The sequence below is a fragment of the Pseudorasbora parva genome, chromosome 18 (genome assembly GCF_024679245.1).
Source record: "Pseudorasbora parva isolate DD20220531a chromosome 18, ASM2467924v1, whole genome shotgun sequence".
In the NCBI taxonomy this organism is placed as follows: domain Eukaryota; kingdom Metazoa; phylum Chordata; class Actinopteri; order Cypriniformes; family Gobionidae; genus Pseudorasbora; species Pseudorasbora parva.
The window spans coordinates 29843547-29866163 of NC_090189.1; the positions used below are offsets into that span (position 1 = coordinate 29843547).

General features: G+C 37.4%; 1 protein-coding gene across 2 annotated transcripts in view; it reads left to right on the top strand.

The window, feature by feature from the left end:
- Positions 1–48: 48 nt before the first annotated feature.
- Positions 49–22617, top strand: part of mntb (MAX network transcriptional repressor b) — a 52156-nt gene continuing 29587 nt past the window's right edge. For both annotated transcript variants that reach the window (XM_067424494.1, XM_067424495.1), the window contains exon 1: positions 49–510. In XM_067424494.1, coding sequence (XP_067280595.1) covers positions 438–510 — 73 coding nt within the window. In that variant the 5' untranslated portion in view covers positions 49–437. The remainder of the gene's footprint in view (positions 511–22617) is intronic.

Here is a 22617-nt window from a genome sequence, read left to right on the forward strand (position 1 = left end):
ATGGTCTAGTAAACGACCGGAAACCAATTTACACATCGTCTATGGTGTCCTAAATCTCATTCCGATGGTTTGATGATTACTATACGCATTTCGATCTCATTTGCGAGGTTATGTTCATCGTAGAGTCCCGATCCCATCGCTTTGCGTGACAGCGTGTTCTGCCCTACTTTCTAATCTCTGGTAGTAGGAGGGAGGAGTAGCACTGGCGAGGGCGGACCTTGAACGGTATGCCTTTCGACTTGTTGTGTTTTCTGTTACTCCAATCGCCATCTTGTTGCCAATGAAGTAATGTGTGTCTGATGAATTTCGGGAGCGCCCTGGATGTCTTATGACTGTCTTTGGAAGCTGGTGGATTTTACTGTGATTAAGCCAACACGCATATCTGTATCGGGGGCGTGCGTACATTTTAACGGGAACTTATTGTATCGGTATTCAAAATGAGTATCGATACTCTATTGGAAGCGGCCAGGTATTTGGAGTGGCAAGCCCAGCAACAACAGATTACACGTGGTAAGGCGGGGGGGATCTGGGTCATTGCATACATCTACAGGATAAATTAGATAAGTATGAACATTTGGGGATTTTGCCCTGCAAATTGCATTTTCATGCCGGCTCACTTCAAGATAAATAACTACAGTAATATTTCCTTGGGGGGAAATGCAAATAAGCTTCCTGTTATAAGACGAGCTCTTTCTCAGTGGTCATGTTCGAGGGTTTCCACTCTTTGTAGGGTGCAGTCTTCGTGACTAGGGCATATTTCACTCACTCGGTTTCCGGGTTAAATCCATGCTATATTTAGTGTGCTACTATACTCGCTCAATAGCGCTGCGGTGGGTGGGTACATTTACCCCAGTATACGTTTTTTAAACATTTTTTTTGTCAAGTTTAACATTTTTGCGCTTTTATTGTTTGGGTAAAATTTCTAAAATTACAGCCACCATTTTTTGTCCACTAATTAATGCAGGTTATAGCTAAAACTAGCGAACGTCGTGTTTCTTATGGGCGGTGGCATTAGACCAAAAGGTTTTTTTTTTTTTTTTTTTTACATAATGACATTGCTGAGTGGTTATCTCACTCAGGACTTTAAAGACCAGCCTACTTTTCCTTTTACACTTCCTCGTGATCAAACTCGTTTTGCTTGTTGTTGCAGCATTACATGTCGAAACGATATCCCTTTAAGCATGCGATGTAAGATTATACTCGCGATGTATTTATCGCTTTAAACAGAGCGGGGGGCTTTTTGTTTCATTCTCGAGGTGACGTGTCAGTAGAGCCACACCCACAGCAAATACCGCGTGCTGAAAGACCGCCCTCTTCGACCACGTGCGCGCCAGACAGCCCTAACCCCCCCCCTCCCCAGGTCACAACTGGGGAGAAAATAGGGCAACGCCACCCTCCTTCAATGCAGAAGTTATATAATGTGCATTTAACATGCACATCCAAGTAAGAGCTTTGCAGACTGTTTTTGATTTTCTTGGAATACAGATGAATAGTTTGCAGAATAATAAATGCAATTGTGGGCATATTTTTGAACATCTCTGCAAGGCCTTTCTCTTGAAAGACTCTTTTTAAATGCATCGCATACACTTACACAATATTTGACCTTGTACTAGATCTAGAGAATTGCTTGTAATCTCAGATGTGACGTATTAAATCTCTTCTCTAAGACTCTTTTGTGTTGAAGGAAATGAGAGCGATCCCCCACACTTTCTGATCTCTGTTATCAAAAAAGGCCAGTTTATTCGCATAAAAGCGAAGATAATTTCCTTTCACTTTTCATAGTAAAACCTGGTTAAGCTTTCACTTGCTTTAGACACAAATTAAATTAATGTAGAGCGTTAAAGTAATGATTGGTCTTTGTCCAAACACTAATTATTTGTTATTTTTATGTTACCCATAATTATAATAGAGCCCTATACCCGCCAGCACACTTGCTTATCTTCAAGTAACAAAGATGCTAGGTTAATAAATGAAATGTCATGTTTGCATATGATTGTACTGCTCAAAATGAAGTTTGTCGTTTGTTTAAATGTGAGTTCCTTTTGCTGTCTTCGGGCTTAGTTTGTCAGAGAATATTTGGTATTGGTTTGCGCATTATCCTGTGAATAGAATGGACCTTTTGCAGTATATTAGATGTGACTGACTGAGGGAACTTTATCAGAAGCTTCCTTTGTCCCAGTTACACAGTTTAGCACTAAATGTATGCCATGTTTATAACACACTCATAAAGCCCGCTGATCACCATAGAATCTCATCTGTTTCCTGTCGTCTCGAGAGCTTTAGATGCTGCTTATGGAGAGCAATAGATGGCACTTTCATGAGCTGTTCAGAGCTTATTAGCCCGGCTGTACGTTTGCATGATGACACAGTTCACTTCCAATAGTGCTCTTGAACTGTTTGTGATTCTATTCCTGCCAACATGCTGTTCATTATGCATTTAAATATCAAGGAAAATGACATTTCAGTATGTAATGAATATTATGAACATTATATTGAGAAATATGCATGCACTGAAAATATTGATCTCGGTGTTCTTTTATTTTTAAGGGATTTTAACTCTGTATTATTAGTCCCAATTTGTCCATAGTCCTATATGTCTGATGCAGGAAGATTTGTGGCATATCGTAGTTTTAAACCGTAAAGGTTTAGTTGAAAATGAAAATTCTGTCATTAATTACTCACCCTCATGTGGTTCCAAACCCCTAAGACCACAAATGAAGATATTTTTTATGAAATCCGAGGGCTTTCTGACCCTACCACTGACTTCAACGTTCTGATGTAGAACCCGGAAGCTCTGCACTGTGTTTACTACAACGCAAGCAGCGCCAGAGACAGACATGGACAAGAAAAAATTAAACGGTCGTTATTTTAGTTTTTTTGCTCACCAAAAGTATTCGTCGCTTCATAACATTAGGGTTTACCCACTGTAGTCACATGGACTATGTAAATAATGTCTTTACTACCTTTCTCGACCTTTAAACTGTTAATAATTGTTGCTGTCAATTTGTGTTCCGAAGATAAACAAAGGTCTTATGGTGCGTTCACCGGTCACATCAGAAGACAATTAAACGAATAAATCCCGCTATTCGTCCTATTGTAGCCTCAATAGGGTGAATTCAGGGTGATTGGGACACTTTTTCCAAGTCATTTAAATGGCAAAAACTATTATCCTAATCACCCTAATATATATAGCTCAAATTGAGTAAAGAGCATTTTTTACAGTTTACCAGATTATCCGACCTCCTCACTCACTTTCTTCCAAGTAAGATCCTTTTTATTTCCGTTTCTATAAAGTAAGAAGATGTATGGTACAGCTCTGGGTCTCCACATATGATTTTGTCCACATTGTTGTCACTACTAGAGCAGGCTCCTGATTGGTTAACATGGCGCGAATATCCGCCAAAGTTCCGATTTTTGAACTTGCACGGTTCACGCTTTAAATGCTCAATTCCCGCCCCAGAATGTCTATTTGCGTCTTTGCATTGAGTTAAAGACCCTGTAAAGGCAATTCTAAAAAACAATTCTAAACACATTATAAATGTTAGAAATGTATTGCTAAAACACATTGCAAAGATTGTGAACTGTGAAGTACTGAATTGTGGCGTTAGACTGTTAAACAGTTTTTCACCATTGCTGTACTCCGGATTTTCTTGGTGGGGCTAAAACGGTGGCTCGATGATGCACTGGAGCCTCTGAGCCTGGCCCCGCCCCTACTGTCGATGACGCACTGGAGCCACTGAGGCTCTAACTAGAGCACATCAGTTTGCCGCTCAATCGCCAGTACTATTATTGTGTCCACCAAAGCGTTTTTCTTCTGTTGAAATTCTTTTCTTGTTTCTGTATTGGTTCTATATTAAATTGCAGATACAATGTAAATTATTTGCTCTGGCTCTGGTTTTAAATAATTTTGTTTTCCGTTATTATTGCTTGTTGTCATCTGTTCACTACACACAGAATGTTGCAGTTGGTCGGTGTTGTATTTGTCCCGCCTCTCCTCCACTGTGATTGGACGACTGGGTGAAAAGTGACAGTGATGAGCGCTGCGTTTTACTCAAAGTTGAACATTCTTCAACTCTCGGCGACCAGTAAAAAACGCTGAGCCCTCAGCGCTTGAGCGTGAAATACTCGCTCAGGGCCTCGTTGCGCTCTAGACGTTCTAAAAACGCGGCGCTCCTATTGAAAACAATTGAAAACACTAGACAGCTGCATGAAAAAAACGCTTTGGTGGACACACGGCCTTAGTTACTATTAGTTTATAATGCAGCCTACAGTTTGATATGCCTTTGTCGCGGAAATGCTAATTACCTGTATGTGATCACTTACAAAACAGATCGGTGTCCTTATTTAAATTTCCGAAAAATGATCATATCCGAGGTGGATCATTTTGTGAAGAGCCACTTTTATGGAGAGCTAAGGATCACCACCAACACCCACCTCTGTAGTGATCATTTTACACAGGATAGTTTTATAAACTTTCGTCGGAGACAACTGGGATTCACTGATAATCCGGTGTTACTGGTGAATTGGGCTGAACCGACTATCTCCCGCCTCGGCCTTCATCCTCCCGTCCTGCCGACAGCTGATGCCAACATCATCCATAGTAACGTTACATGCCCAAAAAAGAGTGTAATTTTCCTTGTGTGGTTATGTTATAATCATTGCAGATAACGTTAGTCCACAATAACTAAATCCTGCAACCCTCTAATATGATTTTGTTTTGTTTATACACATCAATATGATTCCTTGGACAAGTGATTTCAACTATTATATCTGTAATCCATGATGGCTGTTAGTTTGATATGTGACTATAAAGGGAAAATGGAAAGGGGAAAAAATATGTACCATACTGTTGCAGATTGAGGGGAACAATGTTGGTAATCGAATATGTCAGTGTCTTCTAAGTTTGTGTCTGGTTCTGGAGGCTCAAACATATATGGCTTTGGGCTTTGTAAGCCCAATTAATAAGCTGCTAGGAGCATGATGAGCATCCATTCTGGCTGTAGTGGTGACAGTTAAGTGAGGCGGAGGTAGTGTTCCCACGAGTGGGTGTGGTTTCAGCGCAGCCAGCGAACACGCCCCCAACGTTTGAGAGCAGAGAAAACTGCTAATTTTTTCAAGATTTTGATCTCTTATATTTATTTGGCGAATTTTTTTTTTTTTTAATCATTCAAATTTGGCTGGGTGGTTAATAACAATTTTCTGTGGTGTGACGAACTCAGAACACATACTTATTTTGACTTTACAGGGACTTTAACATGTAAAACACTCGCGCTTATTGCTTCATTCGCGTCTGGTGTGAACGCAACATTATGGGTTTGGAACGACGTGTGGGTGATTAAATGACTATTTTAATTTTTGGGGGGGAACTAACCCTTTTAGAGCGCTTTGTATCAGGTCATCCCTGTGCCGTCCACATGAAGTGACGTGAAGGCCAAGTATGGTACACCATACTCTGAATTTGTCCTCTGCATTGGACACACACACCCGGAGCTTTGGTCAGCCATTCACTGAGGAGCCGATTGGGGGTTGGGTGCCTTGCTCAAGGGCACCTCAGTTATTTTCTGCCGGTTTTGATAATCGAACCCGCAACCTTCAGTCTGACTCTCTAACAATTAGGCCATGACTGCCCCAGGAATGTCTTGCAATGCAAAAAATACTTGTGGCTCAAAGACACTTTGGACCGCAGGTCCTGTATTAAAATTCAAACATCGATCTAAAGTCACATCTCAGATGCAACTGAATATGGATTGATGGGGATAAACAATAGATCCATTGATCAATCATGGAAATCATCCGATGATGGTGGCATGTTAGGCTGGAGATGGTACGGCCCAGCTTCAGGTTCCCCACGGCTGCTCTTGGCTTCCCGTGCAGACTGCTGTGTGACGTCAGTGTAGAGCTGGAGACTAGACAAGACTCTTACTGGGGCTTCTCTCTTAAAGAGACAGACCGTTGAGGACTGCTAGCTCACACACCCCACCCAGGTCGGTCATGGAGTCATGAATTGCTGTGCCCTGCACCGGCTTTCTCTGTTTAAAATGGAAAGTATAGGTACAGCGCAGGTTTTGAGTCTTGCTAGATGAATAGCGCACGCAGTTTTGATGTATTAAATCACAGGATTGTCTCTTCTGTTGGTCTTCAGCTTCTCATTATTTATTTACACTTCAAAGTCCTAAAAGAGCTTTTTAGTCAGAGCCTGGACAAGCACTGATTAGTTCCATTACTCATCTCTAAATGGGTATTGATCTTTAGTATTGCTAGATATTTATTAGTTATGGCTTTTACTCCTCAAATGTAATGTTTTTTCCATTGGTCAATCAGAACTAACATCATAGCAGGATAATAAATGTTAAAACATCCTTTGAAATACATGCTGTGACCATTTACTTCAGGCTATTAATTAACCAGGAAACTGCATTAGGGTAACATGAATGTGATTTTCATGATTTTCATTTTCATTTCAGTCTGAGAAAAATGAATAAACACAAGACGAGCCAAAATTATTTTGATTATACTGTGATAGTCAGTGTGTACTGTAGATAAGGAATCACTTACATTAATAACAAAGGTAATGCAAGTCGTGTTTGGCCAACATGAGTTGGGTTTTAATGGCCCAGACTAGGGTGGCTGATTGGAATGGACTTGGTACAGTTTAATGGCCACTAATGAGATTTTCTTTCATTTCAAATTTCTGTATTTAGTATTTCACACAATATTTACTCAAATTACTGAACATCAGAAATCATTTTGATCTATTTCCATGGGTGCTGGTAGATTTTGGAATGAAGGGAAATAAAAATGTTTTTTTCCAATAATCACTAATAGGTTTGGCTGATATATTGGTCTGTATCTTAGAATTTCCAGTGAGAGTCAAGAAGATAACTCTTTATATCATACATTTTTTTGCACATTTTAGAATTTTTATACAGCATTTTTATACAGCATCCAACAGTGTTTGCATTACAGTATCCACCTTTTTCCTACAACCATGAAACGCCTTTCCCGAATTATTGGAGTAATAACTAAACAATCGGCGACTGGTTCACTCTATGAATGCAATAATAATAAACAATTACAAAAACAAGTGCAGTGAGATGACATTCAACTTATCGAACATTAAAATCAAATTTTGAAGTGTAAAAGCATTAACAAATTTCTACAACAACATACCATGAATAACCCCAAAAGCTTGATTATTTCCACAGCAATATTACAGATGTGTTAATACTAGGGGTGTAATGATTCATTACATATCACGATACTGAACTCACAATACGATATTATTTCTAATACATATGCTTAAATGATAACAAAAATTGTACTGTTGATTAAAATGCTAAATTTAGCATTACATTGGGAGTGGACATGAATAGGGTTGGATTTGGTGCTGGTAACCCAATGCACAGGACAATGGCGACACCACAATAAAAATATTCATGATTCTGAAGCTGAAATACAGAATTATTATAGACGAATATGCTTGCACTATGTCACTGACTAGATATATTTAAAACTAGACCATAATAGCTGCTAGCAGCTATTTAGGGGCCAAGCCCCTGTTGCTTTTGTCTTAGGCTATTTAGATATTTTGGATGCATGTTTTTTTTTCCATCATGAATTTCATTATACGGTTCACAAGGTTTAAAGCTTAATAAACACTGGATTTGACCTGTAATTGGTGCTGTTCCCAAACATGGCATGGATCCTGAAAGTATGGGTCCACTGAAGCGGACCAAGTTTACTTTCGATTGATCAACGTTTGGCTGAGATACAGCCTCAGAACCCGTTCTGGCTCAACATAATTATAAAAGATTTGAAAGTCAGTGGATGATTTTTTTGTTGTTGTTTAAGGTGTTTGGGTTTTTGCAGAAAGCCTTTCAGGAATCACTCTTGTAGTGTCACATGAAGTTCAATGATTTCCCAGCATTTTTGAACACTGATTTATAGTTTATGGCAAAATGGAAGATGGATGTCAAAATGTTCATTTTGGCAAGTATTCACAAACAAAGTTGTTTATGTCTTAAGTGAAGGTTAACTGTTAGGAGAATATCAGATGTGTATATCAGTGTATTGGATGAGTGCATTCAGCCTTAAAACGACAGCAGCTTTGTAAAGGGCTTTTTAACCTTTATACAAGTATTTAAATGAGTTTAAGTTAGTCATATGTTAGTATGTCAGATGGAGCATCACTGACTGGCTTAAACCATGATGGCATAATGTGAATTTATACAACAATGAAATAATGCATTGACACAAAAGGAAATTACTTTTGATATTTAAGTACTGTTAAAAATAAATACTTCTGTACTTTTACTCAAGTAATGAAGTTGTGTACTTTGTCCACATCTGGCCGGTTGCTTTAAACAGCATGCAACTTATACAATGGTTTGTTAAATTTTAGATATTTGATTTGAAGGCAGAACAGTTAGTGGCTATAAATGACAAAGGATTAAACAATTTTATGAATTACTGCACTGGAATCAAACATAACCATTAGGTGTTTGTTTAAAAAAAATAAAAAAAAGGCATAGAAAAGTAAGAGTTATACTGGATTTATTTTTTAGCACATCCTTTGGGATTTAATTAACGAAAAAAAAAATTGAAGCACTTGAAACACATTTTAACAAAGTAGAAAAATAAGCAATTCATAAAAAATTCGGTACAGCATTCTGGTTATACTTCAAGGAAAAAAAAAACAATTACCCATTGAAAGGAAACAATGCTGTTACAGAATACTTTTACAATACTGAAAGGAGACACACAAAAAAACATTTTAAAGTCAGACAAGGTCAACTTTGCTTACAGGCATAGTCACAAGGTTTTTTTTTGTTTTTTTTGCATGAGTGTTGTTTTTGTTACAGGTCTTTGCAGGGTGGAAACAGCAACATGTTCTTCAGATGACGGACTTTCTTCAATTGGAAATTCCTCATCACTTAAATGTTTCGTCTTAGTTACAGGTCTTTGCAGGGTGGAAACAGCAACATGTTCTTCAGATGACTGACTTTCTTCAATTTGACATAGCTCATCACTTAAACGTTTCGTCTTTGTTAAAGGTCTTTGCAGGGTGGAAACAGCAACATGTTCTTCAGATGACTGACTTTCTTCAATTTGACATACCTCATCACTTAAATGTTTCGTCTTTGTTACAGGTCTTTGCGGGCTGGAAACCCATGTAGTTCCATGTAGTCGTGATGATTCCGATTCTTCAATTTGAAGAAGTTCTTCATCAGTGTCGTTGTCTGGTGTTTGAATTTGTAGGACGTCCATGTTGTGCGTGTATGTGACAGTTAAAGTGTTCAAGCCAAGGAACATCTCTTCGATGTCTTGGGCATCGGTATGGCTTAAATCAATACGTGGGATTAAAAAATTCTTCAAAACAGAATTTGACACAGTTAAAGAAATGTCCGTTTTGTTTTGTTTAAATTCAAATATTCCACCGAGTTTAGTAATGTATGCAGTTCCACGCCTTAAAATTTTACATTTCATGCACCGATGGAACGCACATTTTGGAGGAAAGTCTTGTTGCGGAGTCGTGCATTTTGGACACTGTTTAGTTATGGTTATACGGACACCTTGCAAAGGAGAAGTAATGGTATTGTGAGAAGTTGCTTCTCCATACGTTTGTTGATGTTTTGAGGAAATCTGAATGGTTGGGGTAGGTGTAATTGTAGTATGTCTTGTTGTTTGCAAGCATGTGCTTTGATTGTACCTTTTTGTTGTCAAATTTGTGAATTCGTATGAGTTTCCTTGGCGAATGTCGTTAATACAGCTGTCCCACAAGGCAATTTGGATTTCGCCAGTTTTGTCGATTATCCAGCAGTTCATTACCTCTCCCTCTGTGTTGTTGTAAAAGACGTTTTTAACGGAGTCTACTTTTTTTACTGTGGCTTTTAGTGTGGGTATCTGCAGAGAGAGATATATGGAGAGACAGACAGAGAGATATGGAGAGAGAGAGAGAAACAGAGACATTTATCAATTATTATTATTTATGTCAATGTGTATTATTATTTATGTAATTCGCTTTGGCAATATTGTATTTTTACATTCATGCCAATAAAGCAATCTTGAATTTAATTGAGAGAGAGAGATACAGAGAGACAGAGAGACAGAGAGAGACAGATAGAGAGAGACAGATATAGAGATATAGACAGATAGATAGATAGATAGATAGATAGAGAGCAATACATTCATGAGGTTAGTTTTCAATGCAGTTCATTTTGTATGAAAATATTCAGCAGAACTTACATGATGCCGTGCATCGAGACTTTTCATCTCATCAATGGTTGTAGGGTGAACTTGCTTTGGAGCTTTATGGGGGAATGTTACTTGAGTGACTTCCAGGGTTGTAGCTTTGCTGCACTGGATATCATATTCTGTGTTGTTGCTGTCTGTAAAAACAAATGTAATTTTTACTTCACGTACAAGCAGGATATCAAGTGAGTAGCTACTACAGTTCACACACTAATTACAAATAGGAAGTGGAATAAAATAGACAAAGCATACTTACTTGGTGTTTTCTTTGCATATGTGAGTTTAATTGCGGAGCCGTTCTTTGCAGCATTGTTCCATAAGGCGTGTTGCTCACATTGAAAGACAACTGTGTGGTGGTATGTGTCCCTGTCTGTTTGTAGTAAGGCAGTGAAATATTTGGTATTAATTTTAGATAATTTTATGGCTGATACAGAATGTGCATAGCCTGAAATTGAGTCTGAAAGTTCACTCATGATTTTCTCAGTTTTGTCTATCAAAAGATCTAAAGAAATTCTGATGAGGGTACTGTGGTATTTAACATAATTCACCATTGATTGGTAGCTTATCATTACTAATTAAAAACAGATTGAGTTGGTTCACAGTTAATTAAGTTGAGTGTGTGATTCATTGATGTTGATTATAAATGTATTGGTAAATTAAGGTGTTTGGTGATACATTGTGAATGGATTTTTATGTTATTTGGTTTGTTTGTCATTACACTACATTTGTTATTTCTCTGTTATGTATTTGTGGTATAGGTAGGTAAAATAATATACTGGTTTATGTATAGTCTTGTGTATATATATATATATATCTATATGTATTGTGCAATAAAAAAATGACAATAACATTTTATTTTATTATTATGATTTTATTATTAGTTTTGGTTAATTGAATTAATTCAGGTCTTGGTCCTTTAATTATGGCTATTTTTGGACTTTGGATTTGATTAGAAAACTTTTAAACGTTGTTGAATTTGCATGCATAAACAACATAACTTGCTACACTTTGAATTTGACCAAACAATCTTCAAAGCTTTTGTTGCTTTAAACAGCATACCACTTTTACAATAGCTTGTTTAATTTTATAAACACTTGAGTGTTTGAAGGCAAAGGCTGCGGCTTTTGCCACTAAATTACTCACAATTTTATAAAGGTGTCCCACAAAGGACTTGAACCCATGACCTCTTGGTCTGACAGCTGTCATTCATCTTGATGCACCACTGAGCAGACATGCTTTCACACAGCTTCCAAAGTCCCATAGTTCTTGTGAGAATCAACTCAAAATGAAGAATTTTTATATAAATGCATAGCATATTATATTTTAAAAAGTTTATTGTCAGAAAGACAAATGGCTGAAACAGACATTTTGTGTGAAACAAAAGCAAATTTTACAATTAACATGCTTAGCTAACTAACATAAAGACAGAAACACATGCTGGGTCAAATTCAGAGAGAAATTTCTCAGGAATGGTGGTGAATATCAAAAATCTGTTCAGTCAGTTCTGTGGTTTTGGACAAAATTTGAAGGAGGAGTAGTGAAAAAATAGTTTTTTATTTGCTTCAATATGGCAGACAGTCATATGTTTGAAAAATGAGAAATGAGATGTCATTTAGATTGGCATAAAACAAGGAACAGATTTTGATTTTCTGACAAACTGTTCAGAAGTTATGAGCAGAAATGTCCTCATGACCTGTAGGTGGTGCTGTTCCCAAACTCGACATAGATCCTGAGAGTATGGGTCCACTGAAGCGGACCAAGTTTCGTTTCGATTGATAAATGTTTGGCCGAGATATAGCTCCAGAACCCTTTCTGACTCAACATCGTTAAGTTTGTGACATTTTTTCACCATTGGGTCATTAATTTGCGACTTGGATGAAAGCTCATCTCTGCCTAGTTTTGTAAGAATTGGACAAATAGCAGTGCAGAGCCAGAAGAAAAACATCACATTGAAAATACACACAATTTTTAAAAGTTGCCCTCCACAGGATTCGAAACCACTATCTCTGGATCCAATGTCTGTTGCTCATCTCACTGTGCCACACATGCTCTAGTTGAAGGTATGGATCATTTGAGAAGAAGAACAATGAATTTGAACAAAAACACACTGCATTTTGCATTCAATAGTGCCTTAAAGGCTCATTCTTAAGCCCAATGCCTGGAACAGATGCAACTTCTGCATCACATCCTGCAACAGTACCTCTTGTGTCTGGGCATGTGTGACTCCGAGTGGAGAACCCACAACACAACACATCGGGGTCCTTGGCATAGCACATTGAGCTAATCGCTCAGGCACAGTCAACAGGCTTCAGAGTAGAAGATTTCAAAAAGATTCTCATAAGATTCAAACCCATGATCTAAAAGATCCAGGCACTGTTTTTCACCACATTGCACCACGCAGAGAATCTCAGATCAAAGGTGAGAATGTTCACACGCAAACATTGGTTCATACGCTTGCCAATAATAATTAACCAGCACCTGGTCTCAATTTGAAGTAAATAAGGGTGACAAAATGACTGGTATGTTGCTTTTGTCTTCCTACAAGCAGGTAAGGTTTTTTCAAAGCTTGTTTTGAATTGCCTTTATATTTTTATTTTATGAAACTTGCCTTTATATTTTTATGAGCATTATGGTAAAGTAGTTATATTGCTGCTAAGAGTTAAAATATCTAAATTTTGAGTATTGTTTGCAATGAAAATTTGGTGACAATGGCTGCTTTGAAATGTTTGCTTTTTATTATGTTAGTGTATTCTTTATTACTCTGCTACTTTTTGATAACTAAATGTGTAGTGCAAGTCATTAGCATTTCTTAACCTTTTTGGTAAATTACATTTTAAATATTAAAATGTTATTGATTGCATGTTTTTTTTTAAACTAGTTTACTTTTTATAACTAACTGTTTACAAAGTTTAGTTTAACATTTAATTTACAGTATTTATGTAATGTTAGATAGTGTTGATCATGTTTGCTTACAGTGCATTAACTAATTAACAGCTGTAGCTTAAAGAATATTTAGTGCATGTTGTGTTTTAAAAAAAGCTGTAGATCTATTGTTCATTCTTGGTTTATATAAATTAATTTAACAAATCAAACTATTGGAAAGGGTTGCTATTAGGACTGTCTGTTGAAATTCTTGTGGTGTTAATATGTGGCTGGCTTGTATGTACATTGTGCATATAAAGTAGTATTAAGTTACATGAAAATGGCATTGATAATGTATACCTGACAATGTTTATTTGTTATTTTTATATTTGCATGTGATGGTGAATTTGTAAGAGTTTGAGTTGAGGTAAGTTAATTTTACTTTTAATAAGGCTGAGGGTAAAGAGACCACATACTGGCAATCTGTGTTACTTGTAAATAAAGTGTTGCTGTTTTTAGATCTCCATCAGTTTGACAACTTCATGACTGTTTAACATTTTAAATGAGTAGTTTATTTTTAGGGGTAAAACTTTAGTTGACTTAAGAATATAACGTGGGTGTAATCCATTTTCAGTTAACTTAAAAGTATTTAAATGGCATGTAAAATCTGATTTACAAGATGTTTTTTGTATTAGATGGCTTTTTAAGTGGTATAAAGTTATAACATGGAAGGTCAATGCATCTCACAAACATTTCTTTTTATTATGTGTGGTGATGACTTGGTATTGGTCAAGACTGCAAGTTGAGGCAACTCAAATTTGTATAGAAGTATTTAAGCGTATACTGATTAAATGTTGAACATTTTAAGTTTATCATGTATGCCTAACAAGACTTTTTTTTCATGTCTTCTGGTGTGTTGGTAAAAGACTGTCGAGGCAAGTCAAATTTGTATGTTTATTTTTTTATTAAAATGTTAGTTAAAAAAGTTCTAAAAGTTCAAATTAAGGGTGACTGTCCTATAATTGAATGCTTCATTGATTGTTGGTATGATATTTTCATTTGAAATTAACATGTAGTGTTTGAATACCAAGTGTTATCTGTTTGTGTTGTTTAAATATCTTGTCTTCTATTTACATACAATTGTTTTTTTTTAAAACAGATGCCACGACCAAAGAAGAGGTCTGCGATTGCCAAGAGGCTGTATGCAGAAAGATGTGCAAGAGAGGCTGCACTGCTTCCTCTTAAACAAAGTCAAGCAGAGGCTGCACAGCTCCCTCTTAAAATAAGTAGAGCCGAGGTCTCACCACTTCCTCGTAAAACTAAGGTACATTTGTCGGTATGTGCTGGGAAGTGCCATTGTGCAAAAACTTATGAAAACCCTGTGAAAATCTGTGAAATCTCTGTGGAAACCTGTGAAAGCCCTTTGAAACCATGTGAAAGCCCTTTGAAACCATGTGAAAGCCCTGTGAAACCATGTGAAAGCCCCGTGAAACCATGTGAAAGCCCTCTGAAACCATGTGAAAACCCTGTGAAAACCCAATCAAAGTCAATGAAAAAACAAATGAAAACTCAAATTTCTGAAGGTTTACATGAAAATGCTTTGAATATTTTACCTGTATGTATCAAATATCCACAGAAATCAGTGCTGAAAGGTTCATTCCATCAAGGTGATGCCCGGTTTAGAGATTCACGCAACAGACAATGTGGTGCCATCAGTCTGACAGCAGTGTTGACAAGCAAGATGAAGAATGTGCTGTCCTGGACTACACAAGATCTTGATGGTGTCTTGGTGGCAGGAACAAACCTTTATGAATCTCTAAGAAACCAGGGTAACATAAATGACCGGGAAGTAATGGGTAGGCATTACATTGCAGTCCATGAATTACCAAGGAGACATGTGCTGGGTAATACTGCATTTTCCATAGAGTATGCAGAATCTCTCACTGGATTTGTTGATGTTAATGAGTATGATGAAGCCTTATGTGGTGTGGTCATGCCACTCGATATAGCTCTTCAGCAAGCTTTACTGAGTGCTGATGCTTTCCTCTTAACTATTTGTGCTAACACATGTGCAGTTATTAAGGAGGGTACATGGTATGCTTTTGTTGATTCTCATGCTAACAAAACAGATACAAGTTGTGTTGTTTATCACAGCACCATAGAATCATTGTACAACTATATTAATGAGATTGCACAGTCATTTGGGGTATGTCAGCCACAATTTGAGATAACTGGAGTTTTGGTTCATGCAGCTGTTGAAGTTTCGCACTTGCTGGAGGCAGATGGCAGCAGTTTTCCATGCTCTTCGGGTAAAGCCCTTTACAGTGAAGTCTTAAAATACACACCCAAGGTATGCACATTTGTGACCACTGAGGTAAGCTCATCTGAATTTGAAGTACCTAAAGTTGCAAATACAAGCACTAACCTTCCAATGCCCCAGTCAGTGTGTAATGTGTTGCCAAGTAAAGGAAAGAGGGGAAGAAGAAAAAAGCTGGATGAACAGGTCTCTGAGAAACCGGTTAAAACACATGTTGAAATTTTTCTAGGAGATGACATAATTATTACTGATGTTTCAATTCCAGAATTATTTTTTTCTCCTTTGACTCTTAAAGATCAACAAGCTTTATGTGAACGTGTGGGTCTGACAAATGATAACAGTGTTTGTGATATAACACACTATGGTCCCATTGCAGGTCCGTGTCAGACAAAGAGTATCAAACCAGATGGTAACTGCTTTTTCAGATCTCTGGCATATGCAATATGTGGAAGTGAGGACAAGCATTTAAAGGTTCGCCGTGCAGTTGTCAAACACCTGAAAATGAATGCTTCGATATTTGAGATGTATGTGAGAAGTGAGTATACATCAGTAGAGGACTACTTGACACAATCTAAAATATTTTATTCTGGGTCATGGGTAACTGAAATTGACATCTTTGCTGCTTCTAATCTGTTTAATACAACTATATTGACTTTTAATGATGGCATATGGAATGCACACAAACCTACTGGACAGGTATTTACACCAAATGCAATCTATTTGAAACATTGTAACCGTAATCATTATGAAGTTGTGACTTGTGTTAAGCACAGAGATCAAGACATTTGTGCAGGAACATGTGGGAATGCCACTTCAAATGAAGTGAGAAAGATGTGCCTGCGTAAAAGGAAGGTAAGTGACGCTACAGAACCTTCTACAACCAAAAAAATGCATTATTTTAAATCAAAATACTGCAATGACACTGATTATAGGCAGAAAAAACTTAAGAAGCTTTATGAAAAGTATCACACAAATGTTGATTTTAAGCTGTCCAAGTGTGAACGTTCTGCGATTAAGTATTCAAGGAATATTGAGTTTCAGAAACTTGTTTGCCAGTATTCTCAAATGAAATATAAATGTCTCATTTCAGGCAAGAGTGTGTGAGTTTTCCAAAAATAAATATCTTCAAAACCCGGCCTTTAATGCAAGAGTGCGTGAGTATTCCAAGAAGAAATATCTTCAAAACCCGGCCTTTAATGCAAGAGTGCGTGAGTATTCCAAGAAGAAATATCTTCAAAACCCGGCCTTTAATGCAAGAGTGCGTGAGTATTCCAAGAAGAAATATCTTCAAAAACCGGCCTTTAATGCAAGAGTGCGTGAGTATTCCAAGAAGAAATATCTTCAAAACCCGACCTTTAATTCAAGAGTGCGTGAGTATTCCAAGAAGAAATATCTTCAAAACCCGACCTTTAATGCAAGAGTGCGTGAGTATTCCAAGAAGAAATATCTTCAAAACCCGGCCTTTAATGCAAGAGTGCGTGAGTATTCTCTGAAAAGAAATATTCAGAATCCAAATTTTAATGTAAGAATGTGTAAGTATCAGAAGAACAAATATCATAAAAATGAGAACTTTCGTTTCCGTGAAATACAAAAAGGCTGTGATGTGTATACAAGAAAGAAAGTGAAACAGAGGGACATAGATGTTACTATTGCCCTTTTTCGTCAAGAAGTGAGTAGAGGTCCAGAGTTTGTGTGCTGTGTCTGTCACCGTTTACTTTTCAGAAAGCAAGTAACTGAATGCAGAACAGAATGGTATGAAAACAAAGGAGAAAACATTGCTGCTTTGGGGAGAAGATGCATCACACTGAGGTATGTACATGTTTGTGATGAAAAATGTGCTAATTCTTCTGGTTGTTCTCCAAGGTGCAAATTGTGGATTTGTCCAACGTGTCATCGAAAAATCCTTGGTGGAAAGTTACCTGAAGAGAGTGTTGCTAACAATATGCATTTGGTGGACATTCCAAATCAACTGAAGTGTCTTAACTCCTTGGAACAACATCTTGTTGCACGTAACATTCCTTTTTTGAAATTACTCTGTCTTCCCCATGGAAAACAAAATGGCTGCCATGGACCTGTAGTGTGTGTTCCTGTAAATGCTGCAGATGTGTCAAATATTCTTCCACGTAATGAATGTGATGACAAGATGATAAGGATCAAACTGAAGCGCAAGTTATCCTACAAAGGTCATTATGAGTACAAGTATGTACACACTGATCGTGTTAGAAATGCTCTGATGTGTTTGATTGGGTGCAATAAATGGTACAGGGATATAGAGATTAATGAACAGTGGATCAACTCTTTGAATGAACTGCAAGAGAATGTCTGTGGTGAAATTAAGGAACAAGATGTAGTGGAAAAGAGTGAAGAGGAAAATGATCCTGAAGAACCGCAAGAGGAAGACTTGACCTACATAAAGGAGCAAAGTGCTCTTTTGTCAGACACCTGTTTACAACCTGTGGATCTTGGTTCGGAAATAATTGATCAGCATTTTCAAGATGTATTAAATGTGGCACCAGCCGAAGGTAACAGTCCTGTTAAATTACTATCTGATAAAACTAACGAAGCAAAATGTTTCCCTGTTCTGTTTCCAATTGGTGGTCCAACATTCCATGATGAGAGGGAGGTAAAAATCACACTGTCGCGATACCTAAATGCACGAATCCTCAATGCAGATGGACGTTTTGCACGGAGCACAGACTTCATTTTCTATGCACAATATATATCGGAACTGGATCAAATTGTGTCAAACGTTTCCATTGCTTTGCGAAAAGGATCAGACAAAAGGTTGTTAAAAGAAGTAACATCAGATATGCTTACAAACCCAGAGTCTTTAGCTAAAATACTGAATTATGATGAAGGATACAAGTTTTTGAGACCAGTCCGTGGAACACCACCCTATTGGCAAACCACTCAAAAGGACCTTTTTGCACTCATTAGACAACTAGGTATTCCAACTTTCTTTGCATCCTTTAGTTCTGCTGATCTCAGATGGCCTGAAATTATCAACACCATTCTAAAGCAAGAAGGAAAAAATGTAAATGCTGATGAACTTGACTGGTCTGAAAAATGTGGCCTGATTAGACGAAACCCAGTGACTGCTGCAAGGATGTTTGATTATAGATGGCATTGCTTTTTAAAAGATGTCATTATGTCACCCGCTCAACCTATTGGAAACATCAAAGACTACTTTTATCGTGTAGAGTTTCAGCAGCGTGGATCTCCTCATGTTCATTGTCTGTTTTGGGTTGAAAATGCTCCAAAGTTAAATGAAGACAATGAAGACAATGACCATTTGGTTGCTGCTTTCATAGATCGTTACATTACATGCGAGACCCCAAGAGAGGATGACACTGAACTGTATGAGACTGTCAATGGTGTTCAAAAGCACAGCAGCAGACATTCTAAGACATGCCGGAAGAAAAAAACTGTTTGTAGATTTAATTTTCCACGACCACCATCTAGCCGCACTTTTGTAACAAGAACTATTCGAGATGATTTGAAAGGCAATGCTGGAAATGAGACCGCAAGTGAAATTTTAAAGAAAATCAAAACTGCATTAACAGATTCTGAAGTCAATTTTGATTCAACGGATGCCTTTTTTCAATCTATTGGAATTAATCAGGCTGTGTTTGAAAAGGCATACAAGAGATGTTCCAAAAAGAAAAGTATTGTCTTGAAACGAAATCCAAAAGATGTTTGGGTAAACCAATATAACAAACATCTGTTGCGTGCATGGCAAGGCAATATGGATATCCAGTATGTCACAGATGCTTACTCAGTAGTGGTTTACATTATTAGTTACATCACAAAAGCAGAACAAGAAATGGGATTGTTGTTGCAGCGTGCACAAAATGAAGCTATAAATGGGAATCTTGAAGCAAGATCGGCGTTAAAAATGTTGGGAAGTGTATATCTACACAACAGAGAAATTTCAGCACAAGAGGCAGTGTACCGACTAACAGGTATGCACTTGAAAGAATGCTCTCGCAAAGTCCAGTTTATTCCAATTGGAACAGATCCTGTGAAGATGAGTTTGCCTTTGCGTGTACTCCAGAACAAAGATGACCATTCTGGTGAAGAAGGCTGTTTTTGGATGAATAGTCTGGTTGACCGGTACAAGAATAGACCAAAAACAGACCGTTTTGACATTATATGTCTTGCCAGCTTTTGTTCAGAATACAGGATCTTCTCAAAATCTGAAATGTCTTCACAAAACAAAGAAAATGTGATCAAGCTTAACAACAACTGTGGCTATATGATACGACGAACTCGAACTGAACCTGCAGTAGTAAGGTATCCAAGATTTTCACCAACAAAAGATCCAGAGAAGTACCATCACTCATTGTTACAACTTTTTTTACCACATTACAAAGATTGTCAGCTGAAGCCTGGGCATTTTAACACTTACGAGGATTTCTACAACAACGGTGCGGTGAAATGTGGAAGTAATGTGAGCAAAGTCAAATGTATTGTTGATAATAATCGAGCACTGTTTGAAAAGGAAAGTGCTGAAATAGACAGAGCTCAACAGCTCTTGGAGCTGGGTGTTAATTTAGAAGATGCTTGGGCTACATTGTGTCCTGAAACTGAAAAGGAACGTCATGAATGTATAGAACTAATGAAGAATAACATGCTTGCTGATGAAGATGATTCTGACACACTTATTCCAGATCTTGTAGCAAACCCTCGAACTGCATTCACAATTGAGACTAGTAATGCTACAATGTCTAGAGACGAAGCATTGTGTTTACTAAGATCACTAAACACCAAACAATCTGCAATATTTTACAAAGTTCGCAAATGGTGTCTACAAAAACTGCTTGGAGAAAACCCTGAACCATTTCACTTGTTTATCACTGGTGGAGCAGGCACAGGAAAAAGTCATTTAATCAAAGCAATATACTATGAATCTTCTAGGCTCTTATCTCGGATGTTTGAAAATCCTGATGATAGGAGTGTCATTCTATGTGCATCAACTGGAGTAGCTGCATACAGTATTGGTGCTGCAACGATCCACAACACGTTTTCAATTGGGGCTAATGTCAAACTGCCATATCAACCCCTATGTGATGACAAAATCAATTCTCTCCGTTCCAAAATGGGATCTTTGCAGATTTTGATTATTGATGAAATATCCATGGTTGGCCATCAGCTTTTGTCATATGTTCATGGTCGATTAAGACAAATTAAACAAACCGGAGACTACTCCCTGTTTGGAAAGGTCAGTCTTGTAGCTGTAGGAGATTTTTATCAGCTGCCACCTGTCAAAGACACTCCGCTCTATGCTGATACAAAAGGAGTTAACCTTTGGGACAACAACTTTGAAATTGCTGAATTAAGTGAAGTTGTTAGGCAACAAGATGTATCCTTTGCTGAAACCTTAAATCGTCTGAGAGTTCGTAAAAAAAATAAACCTCTAAGCTCAAGTGACATCAACATGTTGAAGCAACGTGAAACCGGAGAAGAATGTGGTGATGTTCATATATTTCCTACAAATGAAGAGGTTGATCAATACAACATTCAGAAACTACACAAGGTTTGTCCTGAGGCAATCAGTATTCAAGCTCAAGATTTTGTGAGAAATCCAAAAACTGGAAGGATTGAACCAAAAGTTGGATTTCATGCAAATGTTTTCAACTCCTGTTTGGCTAAATGTGTTCAATTGGGTGTTGGAGCAAGAGTTATGTTAAAGAAAAACGTTGATGTTTCTGATGGACTTGTCAATGGAGCCTTTGGTACAGTTGTCCACATAAGCAGAAGTCAAAAACGGCATGATAATAATGATCATGTTGTTGATGATTATGATGAGGATTTTCCATCAGCCATTCATGTTGAATTTGATGATCCAAATGTGGGTAAAATTCAAAGATCAAAACAACGACATGCATTTTCCCCAAATTCTACAGTAATTGAAGTGCAAGAAGATCAAGTCACAAATGACGGTGGTTTAAGACGTCAGTTTCCACTTAGATTGGCATGGGCATGTACTGTTCACAAAGTGCAAGGACTCACATTAGATAAAGCTGTTGTATCACTTGACAAGATCTTTACTTCAGGACAAGCATATGTTGCCTTGAGTCGTGTGAGAACTGTCAACGGACTAATAATTCAAAACTTCAAGCAGTCTGTCATATACTGTAATGAGAAAATTGACTTGGCAATGAAAAATATGCCAAAACTTCCTTTAGAAAATTACAGTTTCTTAAAGACAGCTGGTATATTCACAATTGCTCTTCATAATGTACAAAGTCTTCAAGCTCATGTTAAAGATATTCAAGCTCATGTACAACTTATGAATGCGGATTGTATCTGTCTCACTGAAACGTGGCTAAAAGCCGAAGACAAAATAGAGATACCAGGATTTATCTTCAAGCATAATCCAAGAGCTAAGTGCTATGACAACAGCACTCCACTTTTCACTAATTTAAAACAACAACGAGGAGGTGGAGTTGCAATTTACTGTTGTGAAAACATGCTTTTTAAGGTCATAATTCCAAAGTCTTGTAATTTGGAATGTCTATACTTCTCAGTTCCACATATCAGTTTGACTGCTGTTCTGCTTTATAGGCCTAATTCTTATCAAATTGACATGTTTAGACAAAATCTGATGCATGTTATTGCTGAGCTGGAAAAACATCCAGGAAAGAAAGTAATTATGGGAGACTTCAATGAGGACATCCTAACATCATCATCAATTGGAACATTAATGGAAGTCCATGGATACACTCAACATGTGCAATATCCTACAACTGAAAAGGGTACATTGATAGACCATGTCTACATCAAAGATGCTGAACATGTTGCAATTGAAATAGTTTCAACTTATTACAGTTACCATGAAGCAGTGCTAGTTTCAGTAAGGTAATGTATTGACATTTCTGACATCCATTGAAGAACGTATAACTGCATTGTTTTCCTTTTTGTGCCCCTACCATGCTACACTTTCTGTGAGATCCCCCAAAGTCCTGTACAAGTTTGCAAATGGAAAAGGTGTTATTAGACCGTCTGTATCAGATTCATTTTTAAAATAATATTAAACAGTTTGTTTAATATAAGGTAATATGATTTATGCAACATGTTGTTCTGTGAAATTTGTATCACTACACTGTCTGTTCTGTTTTTCTCCATACTATTTGACAACTATCTTGAGATTCCAAGGGCTACAGAATCCTGGCCATTCCATACCA